Source organism: Ochotona princeps, unplaced genomic scaffold (genome assembly GCF_030435755.1).
Source record: "Ochotona princeps isolate mOchPri1 unplaced genomic scaffold, mOchPri1.hap1 HAP1_SCAFFOLD_138, whole genome shotgun sequence".
NCBI lineage: Eukaryota > Metazoa > Chordata > Mammalia > Lagomorpha > Ochotonidae > Ochotona > Ochotona princeps.
In genome coordinates this window covers 36,279-59,240 of record NW_026699349.1, presented here as the reverse complement: position 1 = coordinate 59,240, position 22,962 = coordinate 36,279, and the positions used below count along the sequence as shown (strand labels likewise).

Sequence of the window (22,962 nt, the reverse complement as noted above, 5' to 3'; positions counted from 1 at the left end):
AATAGAAAGTGTGTTCTTGTGCTGGTGGCTGTGTGATGTACAGCAGCTGCTGTGCAAGAAGTTTGGCAGGAAATTCCCCCCCAAAATTAAGTATAAAATTACTAGAACCAGCAGTTGCCACCCTGGACATCTCAAGGGAAAGGAAGATTGTCCCACAGAGAGGTGTGTTCACGAATGTGTCTAGCAGCATCAGTCATGACACTCCTGTGTACGTTGGGACAAGCGAACACCGTGTCCTGGCAAGTGACGTCAGATGACGTAGCAGCATCGGTCATGACAATCCAGTGTATGTCAGGACAAGTGAACACCGTGCCCTGGCATGCCACATCAGATCAGTGAATGCTGTGGATACCTGGCACCAAACGTGATTATTCATAAAAGCCAGTGAACACTGCCAAGTGCCACAGTGTGGCTGGCTTCCCTGTGTTGTTGTATGTTTGTTAGTTTTTTAAAAGATTTTATGTATGTTTGTTGGAAAATCAGATATACAGAGAGGAGGAGAGACAGAGAGGAACATCTTCCATGCACTGATTCACTCCCCAAGTGGCTACAATGGCTGGAGCTGCACCGATCTGAAGCCAGGAGCTAGGAGCTTCTTCTGGGTCTCACACACTGGTGCAGGGTCCCAAGTCTTTGGGGCATCCTCAGCTGCTTTCCCAGGCCCACAAGTATGGAGCTGGATGGGAAGCAGGGCCTGCAGGATCAGAACCGGTGCCCATGTGGGATCCTGGCACATACAAGGTGAGGACTTAAACTGCTGGGCTGCCATGCCGGGCCCATGGCTGCCCCGTGTTTAAGGAAGCCAGCAACAGGTCATGTTCCCTGTGGTTCCGTTGATAGAAGACACTGAGCACACCTTCATGCATAAGGTAGTGGTGCCAGAGAGGGGGCGACTGCTCAGTTGTTGTAGGGGATGGTCTTCCAAGGTGCTGAGAAACATTTGAAACAGGAGAGGTGGATGGGTGCAGTGTGAATGCACACCTGCTCCCGAGTTTACATGTTAAATGGTTCCTTGGAGGTTATATCAGTTACAACCACATATGTATCTAAACACACACAGACACACACAGAGACACAGAGAGACACACAGACACAGAGACAGACACAGACACACACACACATAGACACAGAGACACACATAGATACACACAGACACAGAGAGACACACACAGAGACACACACAGACACATACACATACACACACAGAGAGACACACAGACACAGAGACACACACACACATTCCCAAATTGTTGGCTGGTCAGCACCTGCTTCTGGCTGTGAAATTAGTGTCTTTGTTGAAGGCCTGAGGTGATCTTAGAGTACAGGGAGTGTTAAGCTGAATGGCAGGGTGGACCCTGATCAGAGCTGGAGGCGGAACCCAGATGCTGAGAGGGGAGGAGGCCTGGAAGACCTAGGGCAGGGCCTTGGCGAGAGGAGGTCTGGGCAGCTGTTGGCACCTGTGAGGCCCAGAGCGGGCCTGTGGACAGCTGCATGATGTTGGAGCAGCTGCTGGTCTCTTCATGGTGGTGATGGGTGGTGGGCAGGGCCGGCCACATGCTGTATCATCTTCTCTCCTTTCTGTCCTACAGATGTTGAACCTCTTTGTGGCTGTGATCATGGACAATTTTGAGTACCTTACCCGGGACTCTTCCATCTTAGGGCCTCACCACCTGGATGAGTTCATCCGGGTCTGGGCTGAATACGACCCTGCTGCGTGGTGAGTGAGCCTGCTGGTCCCCAGGGGTGGCCCCTCCGCCTGCAGATTGAAGCACAGGCCCTGACTGGCTGTGTGTGGAGTGGCTGGCTTTCAACGACCTGTTTCATCTGTTTTGGTTGGGGCTGGGGTTCCTTGCCTGCTGCACGTAGGGCAGTGCTATCTCCCAGGTAAGGGACTTCCTCAGTGGTCACATGGGCCCTGGGGGCACATCCAGGAGGCTGGGAAGCTATTTCTGCAGACCCTAGGCTGGTCCTCAGGGGACACCTGTGCCTCAAAGTCGTGGAAGCCTTTGAAAGGTTGTGAGATGTAGGGCTCTGTCTTCTCTCCAGGGGCTGTGGGGGGCCCATTGGGGTGGGGGTCCGTAGACATAGCATGGCTGCAGGACCTTGTACAGCTCAGAGAGCTGGGTGGGCTGTGGGGTGAAGGGCACTGCCCTCAGGATTAGGGTCTGACTTGCTGCTGTTTTCTATGGAGACAGAAACCAGCAGGCCTCTTATCCCATGCTTTGCACACACAGCACATGTTCTGTGAACATGCTTTTGTTTGTTGTTTTGTCTTGTTTTTCATTTATTTAAGAAGCAGAGAGGCAGATTCAGATAGAATGTGCAATTTCTAGCCCGTTGCTCACATCCTGCAGCAGGAGTCATGAGTGGGCCACCCTATCCAGGCCTCCCATGTGGGTGGCATAAAAACACGTACTTGAGCCACCACCACTGTTGACAGGAAGCTGGAACCTGGGGTAGAGCCAGCCTCAAATCCGGACACTGACAAGGAGTGCAGGGCTGTCGATCAGCAGGCTAAGTGTCTACCACGGGGAACACAGGTTTGTTGTGTTACAGTAAGGGCAATTTATTTCTGGACAGAGCAGGGTCTCGTGAGCGTTAGGGTTAGGGATGAGATGAAGCTCTTTGAGACCTTGTTCCACAGAAGGATCCAGGAGCTTTTAGCCTGTGTCCCTCAGGAAGGAGGCAGATTGAGGAGGAGGGCAAGGAGAGCATGAGCAACCACCCCAGTCCGGCTGTCTACCCTCTCATCCCTTCCTTCAGTCATTCAATCACTCTGCCCTTATAAATTACTCGCTCACTTACAGGCATACTTGTTTGCTTATTCATTCACTCCTTTGTTCACTTACTCCCCCAGGCACCCACTGGTGTGTTCAGATCCAGCCCCTCAGTCACCTGCTCATTTGTTCATTCAAGTCATGGTCACTGAGGGCTGCTTTTGATAAGGCAGAACGTGGGGTGTGCAGATACCAGGGTGCTGGGCAGAACCCAGCCTTCCCAGTGCCTTGGTCCCAGCCTGTCAGGACCCACCCTGCCCAGTGCCTTGGCCCCAGCCTGGGTGGACCCACCCTGCCCAGTGCCTTGGCCCATGCCTGGGTGGACCCACCCTGCCCAGTGCCTTGGCCCCAGCCTGTCAGGACCCACCCTGCCCAGTGCCTTGGCCCTAGCCTGGGTGGACCCATCCTTTCCAGTGCCTTGGCCCTAGCCTGGGTGGACCCACCCTGCCCAGTGCCTTGGTCCCAGCCTGTCAGGACCCACCCTGCCCAGTACCATGGCCCCAGCCTGGGTGGACCCACCCTGCCCAGTGCCTTGGCCCTAGCCTGGGTGGACCCACCCTGCCCAGTGCCTTGGTCCCAGCCTGTCAGGACCCACCCTGCCCAGTGCCATGGCCCCAGCCTGACAGGACCCAGCCTACCCAGTGGCTTGACCCATGCATGGGTGGATTCGGGCCTGCCCAGTGCCTTGGCCCCAGCCTGGGTGGAGCCAGGCCTGCCCAGTGCCCTGCCCAAAGGAAGAGCTCAGGAAATGTGCTTTGAATGAACAGTGCTGTGCTCGGGGTGGATGGGTGCCGTTGCTGGCCCACCCATTCCCCCCTCACACGGCTCTGCATTTTGCCTCTTGGTTTGGGATATCCTGGAGGAGATGACAGCTCCTCCAGTGAAGATCTCACTGCCCACAGAGTCCTCGTTCTCATCAGGTGGAAACTAGGCCCAGAGAGTGCAGTGTGGACCCAGAGGCTTGGGAATCTCTTAGCCAATCCCTGCTCCACATGACCGTCTACCACAGGAAGGGCCCAGAGTTGTTGGCTGAGGCCTTTTCCACTGAAGCGTCAGATTCTGGACACAAGCCTCCCTGGCCCACAGTGGTTTCCACACAGTGATGCAAGCATCGTGGTGCCATGTCTGGGTTGCACCTTTGGGGAGTCATGTCATGTCTCATGTATGAGCCTGATTGCTGCATGGTGTGCAGTTCATGTATGCACATGTGCAGCTCAGCGACAGTTACACTGTGTCTGTGCTCCAGGAGGCCTGGCAGGGGCAGTAGAGGCTGAATCTCGGGACTCGGATCTTGTCAGACCCTGGAAATGCCCATGGGACCACCCTGATTGGTTCTGGGATTTATTCTATTTCTGTGGAAGATTGTGGTTCAAAAAAACAAACCTTTCATGAGATTAAACTGATGCCAGTGTGCAGTTCAGTGAGAGCCCTCCTCCATGTGCCTGAACATGCACCCAGGTGTCCAGATTGGGCCTAGTGGGGGCGTACAGGAGGTGGTGGCCCAGACCACAGTGAGAGTCCTCCTCTATGTGCCTGAATGTGTACCGAGGTGTCCAGGTGGCCTCATTGGGGGCGTACAGGAGGTGGTGGCCCAGACCACAGTGAAGGTCCAGGCTATTCCTCAATTCTCAAAGTTTGAGGGCATCGAAATTCAGACACATGAGAAAGAATGTGCTTGTTGGAGAACAGACCACAGATTAAAGCCCAACCTTGATGTGGAAATTGTAACACCCAGACCTGCAGTCCTCAGATGTGACACATACGGCATGACACACACAAACCTGAAGTCCTCAAATATGACACATACAACATGACACACACAGCCACAGGCTTTGGGGCACATGCAGATACACACAGACTCACAGGCCATGAGCTGACAAGTGACTTGCATGCGCTTCTCACAAGACTGGCACAGGCTGTTTCCTGTTTGTTTCCCCTGGCTACACAGGCCCTAGCCCATGGAGGCTGCAGAGTGCCGTGAGTCGGCATTTGGAAACAGTGGAGGGAGCTTGCGCCTTTCAGTAGCTGACAGATGGGGGCAGTGCCATGTTTCCCTCCTAGTTGGACCTTGGATGTTTCCTATTGTTTGTGACAAATTTTGAAACAAAAACTAGAATGTTGTAAAGTTTCCTAGTTCTGTATGCACAAGCACAGATGTGTGAATATGTGTGTACATGAGTGGTGTTCTTTGTGTATATAGGCACACTACAGTGCATTGCAAATGTGCACATCCATGCAAAGATGTACAGTGGAAGATGTGGGCAGATGTGGGTGGACCTCATGTTCATGTGTACGTATGACTGGGTGCTGTATGTGCATATATGCACATGTTCATATGTGCACACAGGCATGTTCATGCACATAACGGTGTATGTATATGAATTGTATCGCATCTGTGCTGTGTGTTATATGTGTGTGCACTGCATGTCTGTGTGTCCTTGTTCACTGTGTACTTGTGAGTGTGCACACAGGCTGTGGTGAGACTTGGGTGCTGAAACAGTAGTGACACGCGTGAAACAGTCTGTGCTTGCGTTGTATTCGTCCATCTGTCCAGTCTTTTGAGTGTCCTGTGCTGGGTCAGAGCCTACATGCAGATGAGCTGTCAGCCAAGCCAAGCCAGGGGAATGGCTGGGAGACCAGAGTCGAGACCAGGACATTTCTGAGGAAGGAGTGTTCACATTTGGTTCAGAAAATGAGAGGGGATGCCCCCTAATCGAGCTGAGGAGCGGAGTGATCCAAGCCCTCGAGAAGGCTGCAGGGCTCCAGAGTTGGGAGGAAGCCAGGCCTCCACGTCGGCAGGTCGTGTGGGGGCCGGAGTGAAGGCTGGGCAGGCTGACACAGGCCTTGGAGGACAGTGAGGCCAGAAGTTGTGATTCTGTTTGATAGGCAATAGAGGTCCTGAATTGGGGTGTGACAGTGTCAGGCCCGCATCTCACAATAGGCTGGAGGACTTGTGAGGGCTTAAGGCTACCTGTGGCGGCCCCAGATCCAACAAGACCAGTCAGCACGACGGGGCAGCCAAGGCGGGGCTTCATCTTCCTTGCTGTTCTCCTGGAAGTGAATTCATCCTGATGCACAGCTGGTTGGGCTGTGGTATTAGGGGCAGGGGGTGTCTGTGCTGACCCAAGAGTGCCAGTCCTGGAGGAGGAGGGCCCAGTTGGACCAGCAGGTCCTCTGAGGTTGCCAAGTGGGAAAGCCAGGCTGGGGCATGTGTCCTGGACAGAGGAGGCCTGTGAGAGGGTGGTCAGCAGGGCACCTGGACACAGCCGCCCAGGGATCTGCAGGGAGAGGCAGCAAAGGGAGGGTGCGCTTGTGTGAGAGTGGGGGCTCCAGGGACGGCAGCCTGTGCTCTGCTCAGACACTTGCTCACATGAGGCTCCGGGAACTGTCCTGGGGTCGCCACACCTCATGGGGTGGGCCCAAGCCCCGCCCCCCAGCTGCAGCCCTAGGCTGCAGCACAGCCATCGCAGGCTGGGGCAGGCGGGCGGGACGGGCTGCCTCATGCCTCTGTCGGCGTAACCTGTGACATTTCCTTTCCAGTTGCCGGATTCATTATAAGGATATGTACAGTTTGTTGCGTTGTATTGCGCCACCCGTTGGCTTAGGGAGGAGCTGCCCTCGTAGGTTGGCCTACAAGGTTTGCAACTTCAGAGCCTCCATCCAACATACTTCCCCGTCCTAAACGCAGACACAGCGCGCACCTCCTGCCTGCTCTGGGAGTGTGGACACCTCCCTGTCCTCCCGCCCTGCCCTGCCCGCACCCCAGCCTCCTGGATGCTTTGGTTCCCTGTCTATCTCCTGACCCACCGCCCGCCCCCCAACCCCAAGCAGCCTCAAACAACAGTGCACAGAGAAGGCTTCCTGGCTGGGTCGTGTTGGCCAGGAGCAGCCGGCTGGGTGGAGGTGGGGCCAGAGTCCACTTAGGCCGAGGAAGCCACTGTCTCGCCCAGTTTTCCCTCTGAGTTCTCACGTGTGGGCTGATGGCTGGACAGAGGGGTCTGGGCACCAGTGGGCCAGAACAGGTTGTCTACTGGCTTGTTTCCCCAGGCCTGGGGGAGGCGAGGGCAGAAACAAATCGGCCAGACTCCTGCTCTGCCGCTGAATTGATGTGCTCAGCACAGCCAAGGAGTCACCTGTGGGTGGAGTGCAAGGTCCTGGGCAGACCCGCCTGCTGGGAAGAGGCTGTCCCCTCTGCCTCCCGGGCTTCCGGAACCTGCCTGTGTCTCTGGGACCACCGACCCCCTGCCCCGGAACTTGTAGGCCCCCTCACTAGAGGCTCATCTTGTCCCTGTGCTGTCAGGAGGTGCAGGAGTGGCCAGGCCACGCCCCACCCAGCTCCTCCCTCCCTGCAGTCCCTGCCCCCAGCAGCAGCCCTGCCCCGGGCCGGCCTCGGGCGTCTCTGGGCTAGGAGCAGGACCTGCCCAGTGGTCAAGGGCAGCTCTTGGGCTCCAGACTCCCTGTGGCTTCCTGGTTTCTGTAGTATCTGGGCTTGCGTGGAAGCAAATCTGACCCCAGAGAAAGCGGACATTGCCCCATGGCTCACAACCACAGCCTCGCCTTCCACGCACTGTCTGCTGGCTGTGGCAGCATGGTGAACAGTGTTTTCCAATTTGGCATCCTCTGTGGTTTCTGAAAGTCAATTCAGAAATGAGCAACCCAAAGCCGCCCTGATGCAGCCCTCCCTCACCCCTCCATGTTCATTAGCTCAGACGCCACCTCTGGCCGCTGCCCCTCCCGGGGCCAGGGTGGGGGCGTGGAGGGGCCGAGGCGAGCAGAGAACCCTCATCTTGCGTGTGTGAGCTGGGCGATTAACCGGATCTGTTTTTTTGTCTGCTTCCTCCCCGCTCCCCGCCCCCTCCTCCTGCCGCCTCCTCCTGTGGACTCCCTTGTGGGGACGGGTCTCCAGTGGGCGCATCAGTTACAATGACATGTTTGAGATGCTGAAGCACATGTCCCCACCGCTGGGGCTGGGGAAGAAATGCCCTGCTCGCGTTGCATACAAGGTAGACCCTGTCCCCCCACCCCTAGAGGCCGGGCTGGCCGGGCATGGACCATCTGTCAGGGCTTGCTTGGCTTCTGTCCACTGTGCTCCGCTGCACCTGCTGCCTCACTGGCCCTCTTTCCTCCACCCCGTCCCCTGTTCGCTTCCCTCCCAGACTGAGGGATTTGGCTTCGTGGTGTGGCATTTGTGAGGTCCCCTCTAGAGCCAGCCCCACCCCTTGATGCTCAGGGTGGGACCTTTGACTCTTCCCCTCTTCCAAACCAGGGTTCAGCCGGGGCTGAGGGCTGGTGCCCCAGGCATCCAGAATGAACCTGACCCTGGGTGGGGTGGGGGGGGCAGGTAAAGCCTGCAGGGCTTGGCAGGTACAGAAGCTTCTTGGCCCACCCTATAGTCCTGGAGAGCTCTCAGCCCCAGAGTGGCATTGAGAGAAAGGGGTGAGAGGGAGGGAGGGACACTTGCTGCCACTCCTCAGGTTTCAGAGAGTTGTGGAGGTCAGATTAGCCCTAGGAGCCCAAGGAGCCCAAGGAAGGGGGTAAACTGGAGGATGTCCCCAAACCCCGGTCCCAAGCCCATTCCACCCGTTACTCCCTACAGAGCCTTCCTGACTCCAACCAGAAGAGTGGGTCCTGTGCCTCCATCTGTCTGAGAGCTTTGTCTCACTGGTTCTCTAGGCACATCCAGCCCATGATGTGTCTCCGTGCCCTGTCTCCCAACTCCGCACTGCCTGTCAGAACTGTGTGGTTCCTACCAGCTATACACATCTGGTGTCCTGGTCCCTGCCCGTGCCCCTGTGGGTGTGCATGCACAGCTGTAGCTTTGTCCCTAAGAAGGAGAGCTCTGTCCACACCAGCACCGTGGGCCCTAAAGGTGTGATGGCCTTTGGGTCCCTTTCTGGCCTTGCTGGCTGACTCTGAGGTTCTATACAGGAAGGGACCAAGGGGAGCCTCAGGGGGTAGCAGATGGACTTTGGCAAGCAGGGAAGGGCCCAGGGGTTGCCCAGAGCTCTGGAACCCAGGGAGCCTAGCTTATGTACTTGTTGAAGCCCCTCTGCCTCCCTCAGAAACTCCTGGCCCTTTTGGGGCTGGGGTAGGCAAGGTGGAGCACTTGGTAAAGGTAGCCCCCATGTGCCCTGGACAGAGCTCTCCTGTCTTGGAAATCACCTGCTTGCTTATTCACTCCCGTGCCTGACCTCTCCCCAGGCCTCTCATGGCCACTGTGCTGGTCTGCAGAGCTGTGTGTGCCAAGAAGTGGCTTCTCCTGGCGTGTGACACACACGTGAGGTGCAAGATCTTGGCCCCATGACTAGATAGTCAAGTGGGCTTTGCCAGCATTCAGGGGACAATGTGTCCCTTAGTGCCCCTTAGTCTCACTATCAGGCTGAGGGCTATCAGGCCGTGGAGGCCTCCCCAGAGAAGGGGCCAAGGCTTGAGTGCAGCTCCTGGCTCCAGCGCCCATCTGGGTCACAGTGCTGAAGCCATTTCAGGCATCCCTGAGGTTCTGTCTTCTTCAAGGCATGAGGTGCCAGGCAGCTGCTGTCTGTGCCCAGAGAACATGGAAGGAAGGGCATCCACCTGAGGGGGAGCCAGGAGCAGAGCGGCTGCTCCTGCTGGCTCTTGGGCCAGGCACCTGCAGCGGTGCTTCACCAGCAGACATAGCTGATGGCTGGGCCTGAGGTCTGTGTGCAGATTGGAAGGAATGCTCGCTCGCTCCCTCTCTGAGGCCTGCCTCACTGCCTTCAAGTTGAGCATCTCTTCTTGGCCCCTGTCTGGGTAATGAGAAACTCAAGCCTTGCTGGGTCTGCCCTCTAACAGGCATGGGACCCAGAAGCCACTCGCCAGGCCACTGTCTTTTGTGCAGAGTTCAGACTTCACAGGAAGAAGCAGGGTGGGTAGCGTGGCCCAGGTCTCCCCCATCTGTGGGCTGCCCCAGGGAACCTGAGCCCAGCCATGGGCAGTGAACAGAAGGTTATATGGCTGCGGATGGCTTGTCCACTTAGAGGGATCAGCACCGCTGGCCTGATCCCAAATCACAGTCCTTGCCCGATCCATGCCTTTGTGCAGCCTGGAGAGCCCTCTGCCTAGACGAGGTAGGGGTTGGGGTAATGTGAATGCTGGCAAAACTCGTCCACCAGCCTTGCTGGGTCCCCCTCCCGGGACCTCATGCACTGTGCAGTCCTGGGGTGGAGAGCAGCCTTAGGAACTGGCCCTGACCTCCCTCATGCCTGTCTCCATTGGGGGTGGAGAGCAGCCCCAGGAACTGGCCCTGACTTCCCTCACACCTGTCCCCAGCGCCTGGTCCGCATGAACATGCCCATATCCAGTGAGGACATGACGGTGCACTTCACATCCACGCTGATGGCCCTCATCCGGACAGCACTGGAGATCAAGCTGGCACCAGGTGAGAAAGGCTGCAGGGGTGGGAGTGGGGTGTGTGTGCCAAGGCCACTGTTGGGGTGGCAGGCCATTTCTGGAGAGAGTCTGAAGACAGCTGTGGGGAGCACCCTTCGCCTGGGCCCCACTATGTCCCCAGTAATTACCTACACATGGCGCAGCAGGGATGACTTCAGATAAGAAAGCTAAGGCACAGTGCTATTCCAGGCCGGCTAGTGGGGGTGGATGGCAGAGTAGCCTGGCTTGGTTTTGCTGTGGGTCCAACCTGCCCACTGTTTCCAACTGCAGTGAGCCCAGCACCACCAGGTCGTGTCCAATCTGCACCCAAGTGGGGACAAGCCTTCACTTGCTGCTTCCACGGGGAGTAGAGCCCTGGGAGGGCCCCCCAGAATCCCCAGCTGTGGCAGAGCCAGGTTCCTTTCTCATCATCTGCCCTGGCACACACATGCTGTCTCCTGCCTGGCTGAGTTCGCTCTGTCTCTGTCAGCTGATCCGTAGGGATGTGTGAACTCAGGTCTCCCATGTTTACAAAGTTCTTTCCTTCCTCTTCCATCAGTTCCCTGCCCTTCTTCCTCCACAGCAACCAGCCCCTTAAGAAAAAGGTCTGTGCTAACCCCTGCTTCCCAATGCCAGCCTGGCTCTGGCCCTCACTGAAGCTGCTCTTGGCCTCCACACTGGGGATCCTAAGTCATTTCTCAGTCCTCAGCCTTTTCTGTTTCTGTTGCCTTTTTGAGACCCCTTGTTTTCCCCTCTTCTCTCCCTGACCTTGGACCTGCTGTTTTGCACCAGTGGGTCCATACTCGCCCCTTGGTCATCTGACCTGTTCCACATGTGTATTGATCTAGACCCAGCACAGACTTTCGCTGCCTTCCCCATCTTGCGCAGTGGATGTGCCGGTACTCCGGCTTCTGGTGCCAGCCCCTCTGGAGCCATCTGTGTGTCCCCTTGTTTGCCTCTCCCATGACTGATTGATGCCTGATCTCTTAGGTCTTCTTGGTTCTGCCTTTGACAGGCATCCAGGGTGTGGTCACTGTCCCTACCCACCTCTGTAAGCCAAGCCCAGGTCTTCCAGTGCCAGAGTGAGCAAGTCCAGGGTCAGATGGTGAGGGCACCGGAGGGCCATCACTATGGCCCCTGCTGACACCAGGAGCTAACAAGGGACTGTCAGGAACAACTTCATGTGACCAAGTCAACGTTGTAAATGAAATGGATAAGTTCCCAAGGAAACCACAAACCAAGTTCTTTCAAGAACAGATAACCCAGGTGATGCTTCATGTGTTAGGTAAATTCATAGTGAAAAACCTTCCAACAGAGACTCCCAGGCTCAGGTAGCTTCACTCATAACATCTGTTGACCATGCAACAGAGTGATCCTGCACAGACTGGGAGCAGAGTGAGGAATGAACCCCAACCCGGTTGTTCGGAGACCAAAACCGGATGGAAGTATGAAGAAAGCTACAGACAAGCCTTCATGAGCACAGATCAAAGATCTGCACAGAATTCCATCAGGATGAGTTCAGCAGCATGTTGAAATGAAAACATAGATAAACCCGAATGGGGATTCCTCACAAGCAGGCACACTGGGTGCAGAATAAAAAACCAAGCGGTATCATTTGCTATAGCAGAGAAGGAAATCCTTGCATTGGTTTCAGTAGACACAGAAAAAGATTTAGACAGAAACTAACATACATTCATGGTTTTTTAAAATTTCAACTTAAAGTTGGATTACAGAAAATGGCCTTGATTGTGCTGGATCTCAGATACACATGAAGAGCCTACAGCTCATGCCACAGTGAGTAGAGAACTGACCCTTCCCTTAAGGTAGGCATGGGGTCAGCAGCATCTCGTTCATTATCAGACTGGAGGTCCTGGGCAAGAAAAGTGCTAACTGGAGAGGACAGACAGAAGCCCCCCCATTCTCAGAAGACCCCCTGTTCTCAGCCAAGAACAGACAGAAGACCTGCCACCCCCCCCCCCCCCCCGCTTCTCAGCCAAGGACAGATAGAAAGTCCTCCATTCTCAGAACTCCATGTTCTCAGCTGAGGACAGACAGAAGGCTGCTGTTCTCAGCCAAGGTGGTTATCTGTGTGAAAACATCCAGCACCATGTGTTACTGGATACAAAGTCTGTAGACACACAGTCACTCAACAATTGAAGTTGAAAAAAGTATTTGATTAAAACAGCACCAAAAACATAAAGTGCTTTTGAATAACACTAAAAAATACATAATATTATTTAAATGCAAAATGTATGTGCTTTGCATTTTCAATATTTGTAGCAAGAATTCAACAAGGCTAAGCAAGGGCAGCACTACGTCATGTTAACAGATTGGAAGACTGTTGTGAAAATGGCATTTCTTCCATATTGATCATTAGAGCTGATATTTTTCTAATCAAAATCACAAGAAATTTTTAGGTATAAATTTACAAAACAATGATAGATTTATGTAGAAAAGCAAGAGAATGTAAAGAATGAGTGTCAAGGTCACCCTGCATTTCCTCTCCAGTGGTATCCAGCAAGGCGTTGGCCAGAGGGTGGACACAGGAGGGCAGAAGACAGTCTCTGGAAGTCAGACGCTCACACTGAGCCAGTAAACAGATTCTCAGGAACATTGCCAGAAAAAGATATTCATCTGTAATGAACAGAGCTGGAAACATTTAGACACCAAGACGTACAGTGACACCTTTCAATTGTGCCGTGTCAACACCTGACAGATGGCCATGTCCAGGAACACACAGTGACTGACTGACACCTTTTCATTGTGCTGTGTCTGCACACGACAGATGGCCGTGTCCAAGAACACACAGTGACTGACTGACACCTTCCAATTGTGCCGTGTCTATACCTGACAGATGGCCATGTCCAGGAACACACAGTGACTGACTGACACATTTTCATTGTGCTGTGTCTGCACACGACAGACGGCCATGTCCAAGAACACACAGTGACTCCTACCTTCACATTGTGCCATGTCTGCACACGACCTGACAGCCACAACAAATGAGACACAGAAGTTCCCAACTTGCACATCTATGTCCACCTGTTCTGCAGAGGCATGTAGACTGTGTGGCCTTCACAGCAGAGATGTCTGAGTCCTGATCTTGGGAGCCCCCAGGGTCAAGGAGCTGACTGTGTGGGTCTTCTCTGTGGCCTCTTGGATTCTACAGACAATTGTGCTCACTGTTTCTGAGTCACGAGAAGTGGAGGGACAGAGAATGTGTGTTCTCATGTTATCTTCTGCATTGCAGTGGGTCTCACCCTGTGTATCTCCAAACTTGGTGTAGACCGCTAATTTCGAGTGTGACTACATGTGGACATATGGCTTGTAAGGAACAGGTTCAACCCATAGCATGCACTTTTCACCTCCTACAAAAAATCAGCTTGAGATGGATTATAGCACAACTATAACATATAAGATTATATGACCCTGCGAGGAAAATGGCTAACTTTGGGTTATGAAATGATGTTTTGAAACAAAAAGTGAACCATGAAGGAAAAAAAATGGATAAATTGAATTTTATCAGAATTAAAACATTTGCTGTTGTGGTGTGTGAGAGATCACATTGGCCACGTTGTAGAATGTTAGGAGTGCTTATTGCTCAAGCTTGGATATAGCTGCCATGAACTCCAGGAACCACTGTGCAAAGCCATGTGTAGCCACCAAATCCTCCAATCAGATGGGGAGCCATACAGAGCAAAGTTTCCTTGTAGTTAACCAACCTTACCTAGCATAATAGGAGGCAGGAGGAGTGAGGTGCGTGCAACCTGGGGAACCTTTTCCATGCTGTCAATCAACTTCAATGCTGCAGGAGGGGCAGGGCGCACACAAGGAGCCTCTGAGCTGGTTTTGTGCATTCAGTTGACTGGAACAGAGAGGAGGCAGGAGGGGCAGCAAAGTCCTATAACCTGACAGGTCAGTGCTAGCCAGCAGCTGCTGCACCCCATCCCGTAGCTCTTCAGAAGCACTTAACTGAGTGAAACTCTCAACTGCGTAATTAGAACAGCCTGTTGGAACCGCGTGTCATCCGAGTGGCTGTATGAAATGCAAATCGAGATGCTCACTGTCAGTGATCACGGGGACAGTCTGGCATGGTGGTGTAGCACATTCGCCATGAGTGTGGGTTCAAGTCCCAGCTACTCCCCTTGCAATCTTGCTCCCTGCTAATGCAGCTGGGAAAGCAGTGGAAGGTGGCCCAAGAGCTGGGGCCCCTTCACACATGTGGGAGACCCACATTCCAGGCTCCTGTCCTCCACTTAGGCAGGCAGATGGGGCCATCTGGGGAGTGAATTATTGGATATGGGATCTTTTATCTTTCTATCAATTCCTTTCTCTTGTCCCTCCTTCAAATATATAAATCTGTTTTACAAAATAATAACAGAAATCCAAATTAAAATCCCAGCACCTGGTGTTCAGTGTGGGGTAAAATGCATGCACCCTACGTGGGCTCCCTCATGGCCGTCAGCCCAGCTTACCTGAGGTAAAGCGCGTGCACCCTACGTGGGCTCCCTCATGGCCGTCAGCCCAGCTTGTGGCAGCTGTGTACTCTCAGAGGCAGCAGGTGTTGCATCCCCATCTCTCACACAGGAGACCTAAATTGAATCCCTGCTCCCATCTTGAGACCAACCCAGGCCTCTTTGTTGTGGACATTTGCAGGGAGAACCAGTGGGTGGGCTCTCTTGTGTCTCTCTGCCTGTCAGATTAACCGATAGTGAGATGATGCTACACATCATTGTAACAGCTGAAGTAAGTTTTAAAATCCCAGTATTAATTGCTGATGAGAAGACAAGGCAACCAGAATTCTTATGTATTCCTGCTGGGAATACAAAAGTAGTACATCCTTGTGTAAAACAGCAACTGGCAATTAATTATACAGCCCACCTCCCCATTTGTGAATGGCTTGGGAAAACTCATCCACGTAATAAAACAGTACAAATGCTTCTGGCTACACTTGTGATTGCCCCAGCTGAAGGGTCGCTTCCATCAGCTGCTCGTGGATAAGCTGCAGTGGGTCCATTCAGTCACACAGAGGTCAGCAGGGCCATCAGCGTGGCACAGCAAGTTAGGCTGCCGGTTGCAATGCTGACATCCCATATGGGCACTGATTCAAATTCCAGCTACTCCACCTCCATCAGCTCCCTGTTCATGTGCCTGGGGCAGCAGCAGAAGATGGCCACAGTGCCTGGACACCCGCTACCCACATAGCAGGTCAAATGAGTTCCTGGCTCCTAGGCTTGGCCTGGCCCAGCCCTGGCCATTGCAGCCGTTTGGAGAGTACCCGGTAGATGGAAGATCTCTGTCTGTCTCTTCTTATCTCTCCATATCTGTATAACTTTGCCTTTCAAATAGCTAAATCGGTCTTTATAAAACATACAAATCAGCAATTAAAAGAAAAAACTGATGAATACAATAATGTAGAGGATGCTCACACACACTAGGCAGACTGATGGAAGTGACACAAAAGCTGACCAACACATGCTGCCACTCGTGGGATGTTCTGGAAGAAGCGAGCTCAGCGCCCTGAGCACCAGTCTGCAGGGCCATGGAGGGATTGGGGATGACACAGCTGCCAGTATGTACATCAGAACTCACCAAATAGTATCAGATGTAACCCTAATGTGAAAACACCAGTTAAGTGTCAGGGCCAGTGTTTGATGCTGGCTGGGATGCCCGTGCGCCACGCCAGAGTGCCTCTGCTGGAGTTCTGGCTCCGCTTACAGTTCCACCCTCCTGATGTAACAGGCGGTGCAAGTAGCTGGGGTCTTCCACTCACATGAGAGCCCTGATTTAGTTTTCAGCTTCTGGCTCAGCTCAGCCTAGCCCTGATTCTGGTGGGCATTTGGGGAGTGAACCAGCAAATGGGGTCTCTGTCTCCATGCCTCTCAAAAACTTAAATAACTTTCCTTCAAGATGATTTTTATGGCAGTGGCTTCTCCTGAAGAGCACCTGCCTGATTGCCTCTCTGCCTGATGCCTGTCTTCAGGGTCTCCCCCATACCCCCTTTCTGATCACCCTAACCCTCTCAATAGCTCTTATCTCCCTTCCCCGCTTCTCTTTTTCTCAACACTTCACTACCCAACGTACTGCACTTTTTTTTAACAGATTTTCAGTGTTGTAGCCTGAACACTCCAGAAGCTGGATTGTCTCTGTCCCACCCTCTGAAACTGTCCCACGTGTTTGGTATTGAGGATGCACTGATTAGAATACTGTCACATCCCTTCTCTGTTCCCATTGCACCCACACAAACGACACATACACAAAGGCAGACTGTGCACATATATGTAGACACAGCGTCTGATGCGTATGCTACCAATAGGTGCATCACGCACTTGTATACATCCTTGTGTACATGCACACAGCACACACACACAAGTGAACACGTGCAGCTGCCACTGCACACACAGGTGCACATGTTCAGGTGCCACTGCACACACACAGGTACACACATGCAGAGATGGACACACAGGTGGTCCATTGTCCCCTTTCTGGGTACACACAGGTGTACATATATAGCTGCCACTGCACACACAGGTGTACACATATACCTGCCACTGCACACACAGGTACTCACATGCACAGGTGGACACACAGGTGGTCCATTGTCCCCTTTCTGGGTACACACAGGTGTACATATATAACTGCCACTGCACACACAGTTGTACACATATAGCTGCCACTGCACACAGGTGAACACGTACAGCTGCCACTGCACGCACACACACACACACACACACACACAGGTGAAAACGTACAGCTGCCATTGCAAACACACACACAGATGCAAATGTACAACTCCCACTGCACACACACAGGTGCACACATGCACACACATGCACAGACGTATATGGGTGGATTCATGGGTACGTGTGTGGGGCATGTTTGTTCACACACATACATGTGCATACATGTATAGGTACACATGCACAAGATACAGTCATCTTTTCTAGGCAGGCACTGTGCAGGGAGAGTTCGCTTCAGCGTCTATATCCACTCCACTTTGCCCCGCAAACAGGCCTCTCCCCACTTACTCCAACTCTGATCCAGCGGCAGAATCACTTTTAACACTTGTCTGCCTCATCTCCTCTCTATTGCTCATGGCTCAGCTGGGACAAAGCAGCATCAGTGTGACGCAGAGCTGAGGAAGGAGATTTCCTCTGTGTGGGCCAATCTTCCCCAGAAGACACTGGACCTGCTGGTGCCGCCCCACAAGCGTAAGTGGGAGGGCAAGATGTGCCCTCTACTCCAACATATCCTGTCTTTACAGGGAGAACACAGAGACTGCATGGGTGTGGCACAGGAGCTATGGGAGACAGCCCAGGGCTCATTGTATTGAACTGCTAAAACCCAAGAAAAGGCAGGAGGGTTCCTGCATGAAGACAAGCTACTTAATCTTGGGAGGAGACTGGGGCAGGGTTCTCGTGAAGTGAAAGCAGTATCAACCAGTGCAGGAGGCTTCGGGGAGTCTGATGTGAGCTCAGGGTGAGGCTGCACCAGCTCAGCGCCAGAGAAGTCGTGGGGAATCAGACTCTTGGCCAAGAGTACTGGGGGAATAGAACTTGTTGTAGCTGAGGACAGAGGTTGTGGGGCTCAAGACTCCTGGTCCTGAGTCCTGGGGGTCTGGACTCCTGGCCGTGAGTCCTGGGGGTCTGGGCTCCTGGCCGTGAGTCCTGGGGTTCTGGGTTCCTGGCCATAGGTTTAGACTCTGCCTGAGAGTCAGTTGTCCCCTTCCTGGGTAAGGGAAGGGTAGCTGTTTCCTTGCCATGTGCTGCTTCAGGTCTTCTGTGGCTTCCCCATCTCATTTCTCTTTCTCTCAGCTGATGAGATGACCGTGGGGAAGGTCTATGCAGCTCTGATGATATTTGACTTCTACAAACAGAACAAAACCACTCGAGACCAGATCCATCAGGCTCCTGGAAGCCTGTCCCAGGTATTAGGTTGAAAAATGCCACTGAGAGCCTGGCACCCTTCAGAGGTTTGGGGTTGGTGGGAGACCCCTGGGGAAGGGTGCTAAGGGACCCTGCAGCTTCTCTCTGTGCCCAAAACTCAATTCTCATGACCCTTTATGGTCTGTGCTGGCTGATTGCCTGTGGTGGCTCAAAGGGGAACTGAGCAGGCAGTGGCTATTTCGCAAGCAGACAAGATGTGAAGGATGTTTTGGGAACCTGTTTTCCCTGCACACAGGAAGGCCCACAGATAGACACTGATGGGCCTAGGGCCTCTGTATGTCCTGCCCCTGACTGGTGGGGGCACTTGGGGCCTCCCTTGTGCCCTGGTTACCTTATCACCCCCACCACCCACAGCCTCTCCAGGACTCAGGCCTCATTGCCTTCTGTATTTGGGTAACATCTTCATTCTGTCTGAAGGCTCCCTCAGGCCTGAAAATGCCATTCCCCTTGTCACCCCTAAATGTATAGGGAGAGGGACAGGGCTTGAGGCTTGGTGCGGATACCTAGTGTCCTCAGGCGAGGGCTCCTGTCAAGGGACTATGAACAGAGGGACTGGGACCGTGCTGGCCCCTGGTTTATGCTGTGGGCTCAGAATGTGATGCTGGGCTTCATAGGGGACAGGCTGCTCCCTCCCTCAGAGTGTCTTTTGTCCTCTTACAGATGGGCCCTGTGTCCCTGTTCCACCCCCTGAAAGCCACCCTGGAACAGAAACAGCCAGTGCTGCGGGGAGCACGGGCTTTCCTCCGCCAGAAGAGCTCTACTTCTCTAAGCAATGGTGGGGCCATGTGAGTGTGGGGGCAGGGGCCTTTGATGTGGGCCATGTGAGTGTGGAGGTGAAGCCCTGCAAATGCGGTGAAGGGTGAGACCCTGTGAGTGTGGAGAGGTGAGGCCTGTGTGTGTGGAGAGAAGTGAGGCCTTGTGAGTGTAGAGGTGAGGCCCTGTGAGTGTGGAGAGGGATGAGGCCTGTGTGTGTGGAGAGAAGTGAGGCCCTCTCAGTGTAGGGGTGAGGCCTGTGTGTGTGGAGAGAAGTGAGGCCCTGTGAGTGTAGGGGTGGGGCCCTGTGAGTGTGGAAAGGAGTGAGGCCCTGTCAGTGTAGGGGTGGGCCCTGTGAGTGTGGAGAGAGGTGAGGCCCTGTGAGTGTGTGAAAAGGGATAAGGCCCTGCGAGTGTGGGGGTGGGTCCCTGTGAGCATGGTGAGGGGTGAGGCCCTGTGAGTGTTCGGGTTAGGCCCTGTGCCTCATAAGCAGGTGGGGTCAAGTGAAAGTGATGTGGGGGGCGAAGATATGTGAGTATATGGGTTGGGGCTGGTGAGGCCAGTGGTACAGTGCAATCTGGTGGGTGGGTCCATGAGAGTACCAGGTATTGTGGGGCAGAGTCCTGTGAGGCCCATCTGGGCTGCAGTGACGGAGTAGGAATTCTATGCTGTTATCCTTCCAGGCTGTCACTTGTTTTAGGCCTCAGGAACAACCAAAATCTCCCATGGTGCCTGGTGGTGACACATCTGTGGCCATACAAAGTACAGGGAGCCCCACCAGCCCTGTGCTGTCTGAAAGCTGATGGGGTTTGTGCCTGCAAGGGGGTGGCAGTGATCAGGGTGGACAGCAGTGGCTGGCATGGTCGTCAGCGTTCTTGATGGTCAGGGTGGACCTCGGTGTTCTCGGGGTTGGGGTGAACTGTTACGCTAATTCCCATGGCATTGGCCGGGGTCTCACATGTCCCCGTCTGGACAGCACAGCATCAGCTTTGTTCTTTTTTTTTTTTTTAATTATTTATTATTTAACTTCATTAATTACATTGTATTATGTGACACAGTTACATAGATACTTGGGTTCTCCCCACAGCTTTGTTCTTGCTAGGATGTGTTGTCCCCACTCTGCTGGTTCTCTATGGTTCTAACCCCTTTCTGTGAAGGGTTCTCCTCTGGCCTCCCTTTTGGTATTGACTTCTGAAGCAAATACATTTCAGATAACTTGGTGAGGCCCTTCTGAGACATTGTTCCCTGGTGACAAGCCACCCAAAACCAACAACTTAAATCTGTGATGGTTTGTTGCAGGGTTCCTTGGCTGAGGCTTTAAGAATGAGGCCTTGGCCTATTCAGCCTCATTGACCACTAGCTTCCCAGGACATGAGGCACTCAGACCTCCAGTCATCTATGGTTCACTTGGTGTTCAGAGTCAGGAGAGGGCTCAAGACTTAGGCCTAGATCAGCCCCATTGGCAGCCCCTGTCATCCAAAGCAGGTGGCCAAGTGGGCCTTAAGAGACCTGTGGCAGAACCCAGGGCTAGGGGGATGCCTGGCAGCGGATCGTGCCCTCCTGTTTCGTGAGAAGATGTTTGCATCATGTTCCAGAAGGAAAGGGATTTCAGTTCCTCCCTGCTCAGGGTCCCTGCTCGGGTCTGTTCTTAGTGCTGGGATGGACATTAGACTGACTGCGGGCATCCACATTCCCTTATCACAACAGACCACGTCTGCAGACTGAATGGTCTGATGTTTGTGGACTCCTGACATGTGTGATTCCAGGGATCACGGTGCTGCCGGGGTCCAGCTCTGGTCTTCTGGTCCTCCTCTGAGACTCCTGTGCACACATGCTAGCTGCACAGTGCACCTGTCAGGACCCCATAAGGATGGGGGCTTCAGAAGTCTGCTGGAAGCACCACACTCCACTCTGAAGTCTGGTGTGGTTAGTACCTGCGTGACTGCAGATGTGGGTGACAGTTCCTGCAGCATCGGAATGAGCAGCTGCTTAGGGCAACTTTGAAGGAGCACACATGCAAAGATGGGGTCGGCAAGGAGGAAGCGCGTGCAATCTGGGGTGCCCTTCCCCACAGAGCAGACGTTTGAAGACAAGAAGGTCCTCCCTGGCCTCAGATCAGGGAAGTACCAGGAGCTGGAAGCAAGGAGACGCCAGAGAAGAGGCAGCCCACTTGTGAGCCCACATAGCCTTGCTACTGCAGGACAGCCAGCCCCACTGGCGTCCACAGGCTCATCTCTTCTCAACACGGTCTGGTGCTGCTGGACAATCTCAGCTCCTTTGTCGCCAGTGTGAGGCTGTCCATGGCCGAGGAATGTGCCAGGTGTCCCCTGAACTGCTCAGGAGCCTCTGGCTTGCTCTGTGTGCATCCACAGCCATTTCTCTGTGTTTTATGACCCAGCAGGGAGCAGTATGGAGAGAACCTGGGCTCCAGGAAGGCTCTTGCTAGCCCGGGATGGGATGATGAGTCCTGTGGCCATTACGCTGTGGAACAACCTTCTCCTCTCTTCCACAGACAAACCCAAGAAAGTGGCATCAAGGAGTCCGTTTCTTGGGGCACACAGAGGACCCAAGATGTTCTCTGCGAGGCAGGAGCCACCCTGGAGCGTGGCCACTCAGCCGAGATCCCTGTGGGACAATCACAAGCACCGGTGGGCACAACCAGAGGAGGGGTGCTGACCACACATGAGGGAGGGGCCTGTGAGACTGTCCTGGTGTGAGTGAGACTTTAAGCATGCTGAGGTCGATGTGGTCCTGTGCGTGGGACTGTTCTGGGAAATGGCTGTGTGACATCTTCTCACTCCACCCCTGACCTTGACTATGTTGTTTGTCACACAGGCTGTCGCCGTACAGATGCAGAACATGGCCTCAAGTGGCCCTGAGGCCGAGCCCCAGCCGGGGCTGGAGAGCCAGGGCCGAGCTGCCTCTATGCCCCGCCTGGCAGCAGAAACACAGGTCTGGCTGGGCCCAACCTGTGGGCTGGAGCATGGGGTGAACTTGAGCAAACTGAGGGGGAGTGGCCTGGGATGGGGAGAAAAGCAGCCCCCCCAGAAGAGCATACGGAAGGCCCCATTTCTCCCCAGAGCAAGAGGGCAGATATCTCCCCTTAGGGACATCCTAGGATGGGCAGTAAAGGGGCTCCAGGCCACCGGGAGAGCCTGACCTGCCCTCAGCATACCACAAGGGGACATGTAGCCCAGGGCCTCCTGGCTCTGAACTGCCCACCAGGGTTGATGCATCTTAGAGGGCATGTGCCCCACCGCTGTTCCCCCCTGCTCTGGGGCCCCTCCCTCAGCCCCTTGCTGGTGCTGACACAGCGCTGACCTCACACTGCGTGGTGTCTCTCAGGTCAGGGCACTGCCCAGCTACTAGCCTGTTTTGCCACAAGGTCCAGGAGCCCCTGTCCCTACCTGGATCCGGAGCTGGAGTGCTAGCCAGCTCCTTGCTTCCAACTTGCCTCCCACACCTGCTGCGGATCACGAGGCCTTGTCCAGTCCTCTGCCTGTCCTTGCTTTTCCTACCCACCCTCCACCCTCTGCCCCACCCTGAGAGCCCCCTGGGGTTGGGGCCCAGCAGGGGATGAGCTGCCCCTTGAGGGCCTTGCCAGCTCGGGTTGAAGCCAGGTGGGGCTGTCCCACAGCTGCGAACAGCAGGCACGGGCCTCACTGGCCAAGCCTTTCGTTTGCTGTTCCTGGCAAGAACAGCGGTCGGAGGGGACAGCTGCTGCTCGCCCATCTCCTGCAGCTGGGTGTCTGTGGCACATGGCTTGCTCCTGTGACTGCCCCATATCCTCAGCTCAGCCCTGTACCCACAGCCTGTGTCTGATGCCAGCCCCATGAAGCGCTCCATCTCCACCCTGGCCCAGCGCCCCCACGGGGGCCATCTGTGCAATGCCCTGGACCGGACCGGCCCCAGCCAGGCGCCACACCACCACCACCACCGCTGCCATCGCCGCAGGGACAAGAAGCAGAGGTCCCTGGAGAAGGGCCCTGGCCCTGCCGCTGACACCGAAGGTGGTGCGTCCCAGGGCAGGGCAGAGCCCACCAGGCTACACAGGAGGGTGGGAGTCCCAAGGCCTCCACCTGGCTGACTCTTCTTCA

At 54.4% G+C, this 22,962-nt stretch overlaps 1 protein-coding gene across 1 annotated transcript in view; it reads left to right on the top strand.

The window, feature by feature from the left end:
* The window catches only part of CACNA1B (calcium voltage-gated channel subunit alpha1 B), a 137,926-nt gene that overhangs the window by 113,002 nt on the left and 1,962 nt on the right, over positions 1-22,962 (top strand). Inside the window, exons 36-44 of the mRNA XM_058659747.1 lie at positions 1,590-1,717; positions 7,684-7,780; positions 10,068-10,176; positions 17,270-17,377; positions 17,981-18,093; positions 18,773-18,897; positions 21,378-21,513; positions 21,701-21,817; positions 22,677-22,878. Of these exons, the coding sequence (XP_058515730.1) occupies positions 1,590-1,717; positions 7,684-7,780; positions 10,068-10,176; positions 17,270-17,377; positions 17,981-18,093; positions 18,773-18,897; positions 21,378-21,513; positions 21,701-21,817; positions 22,677-22,878 (1,135 nt within the window). The remainder of the gene's footprint in view (positions 1-1,589; positions 1,718-7,683; positions 7,781-10,067; positions 10,177-17,269; positions 17,378-17,980; positions 18,094-18,772; positions 18,898-21,377; positions 21,514-21,700; positions 21,818-22,676; positions 22,879-22,962) is intronic.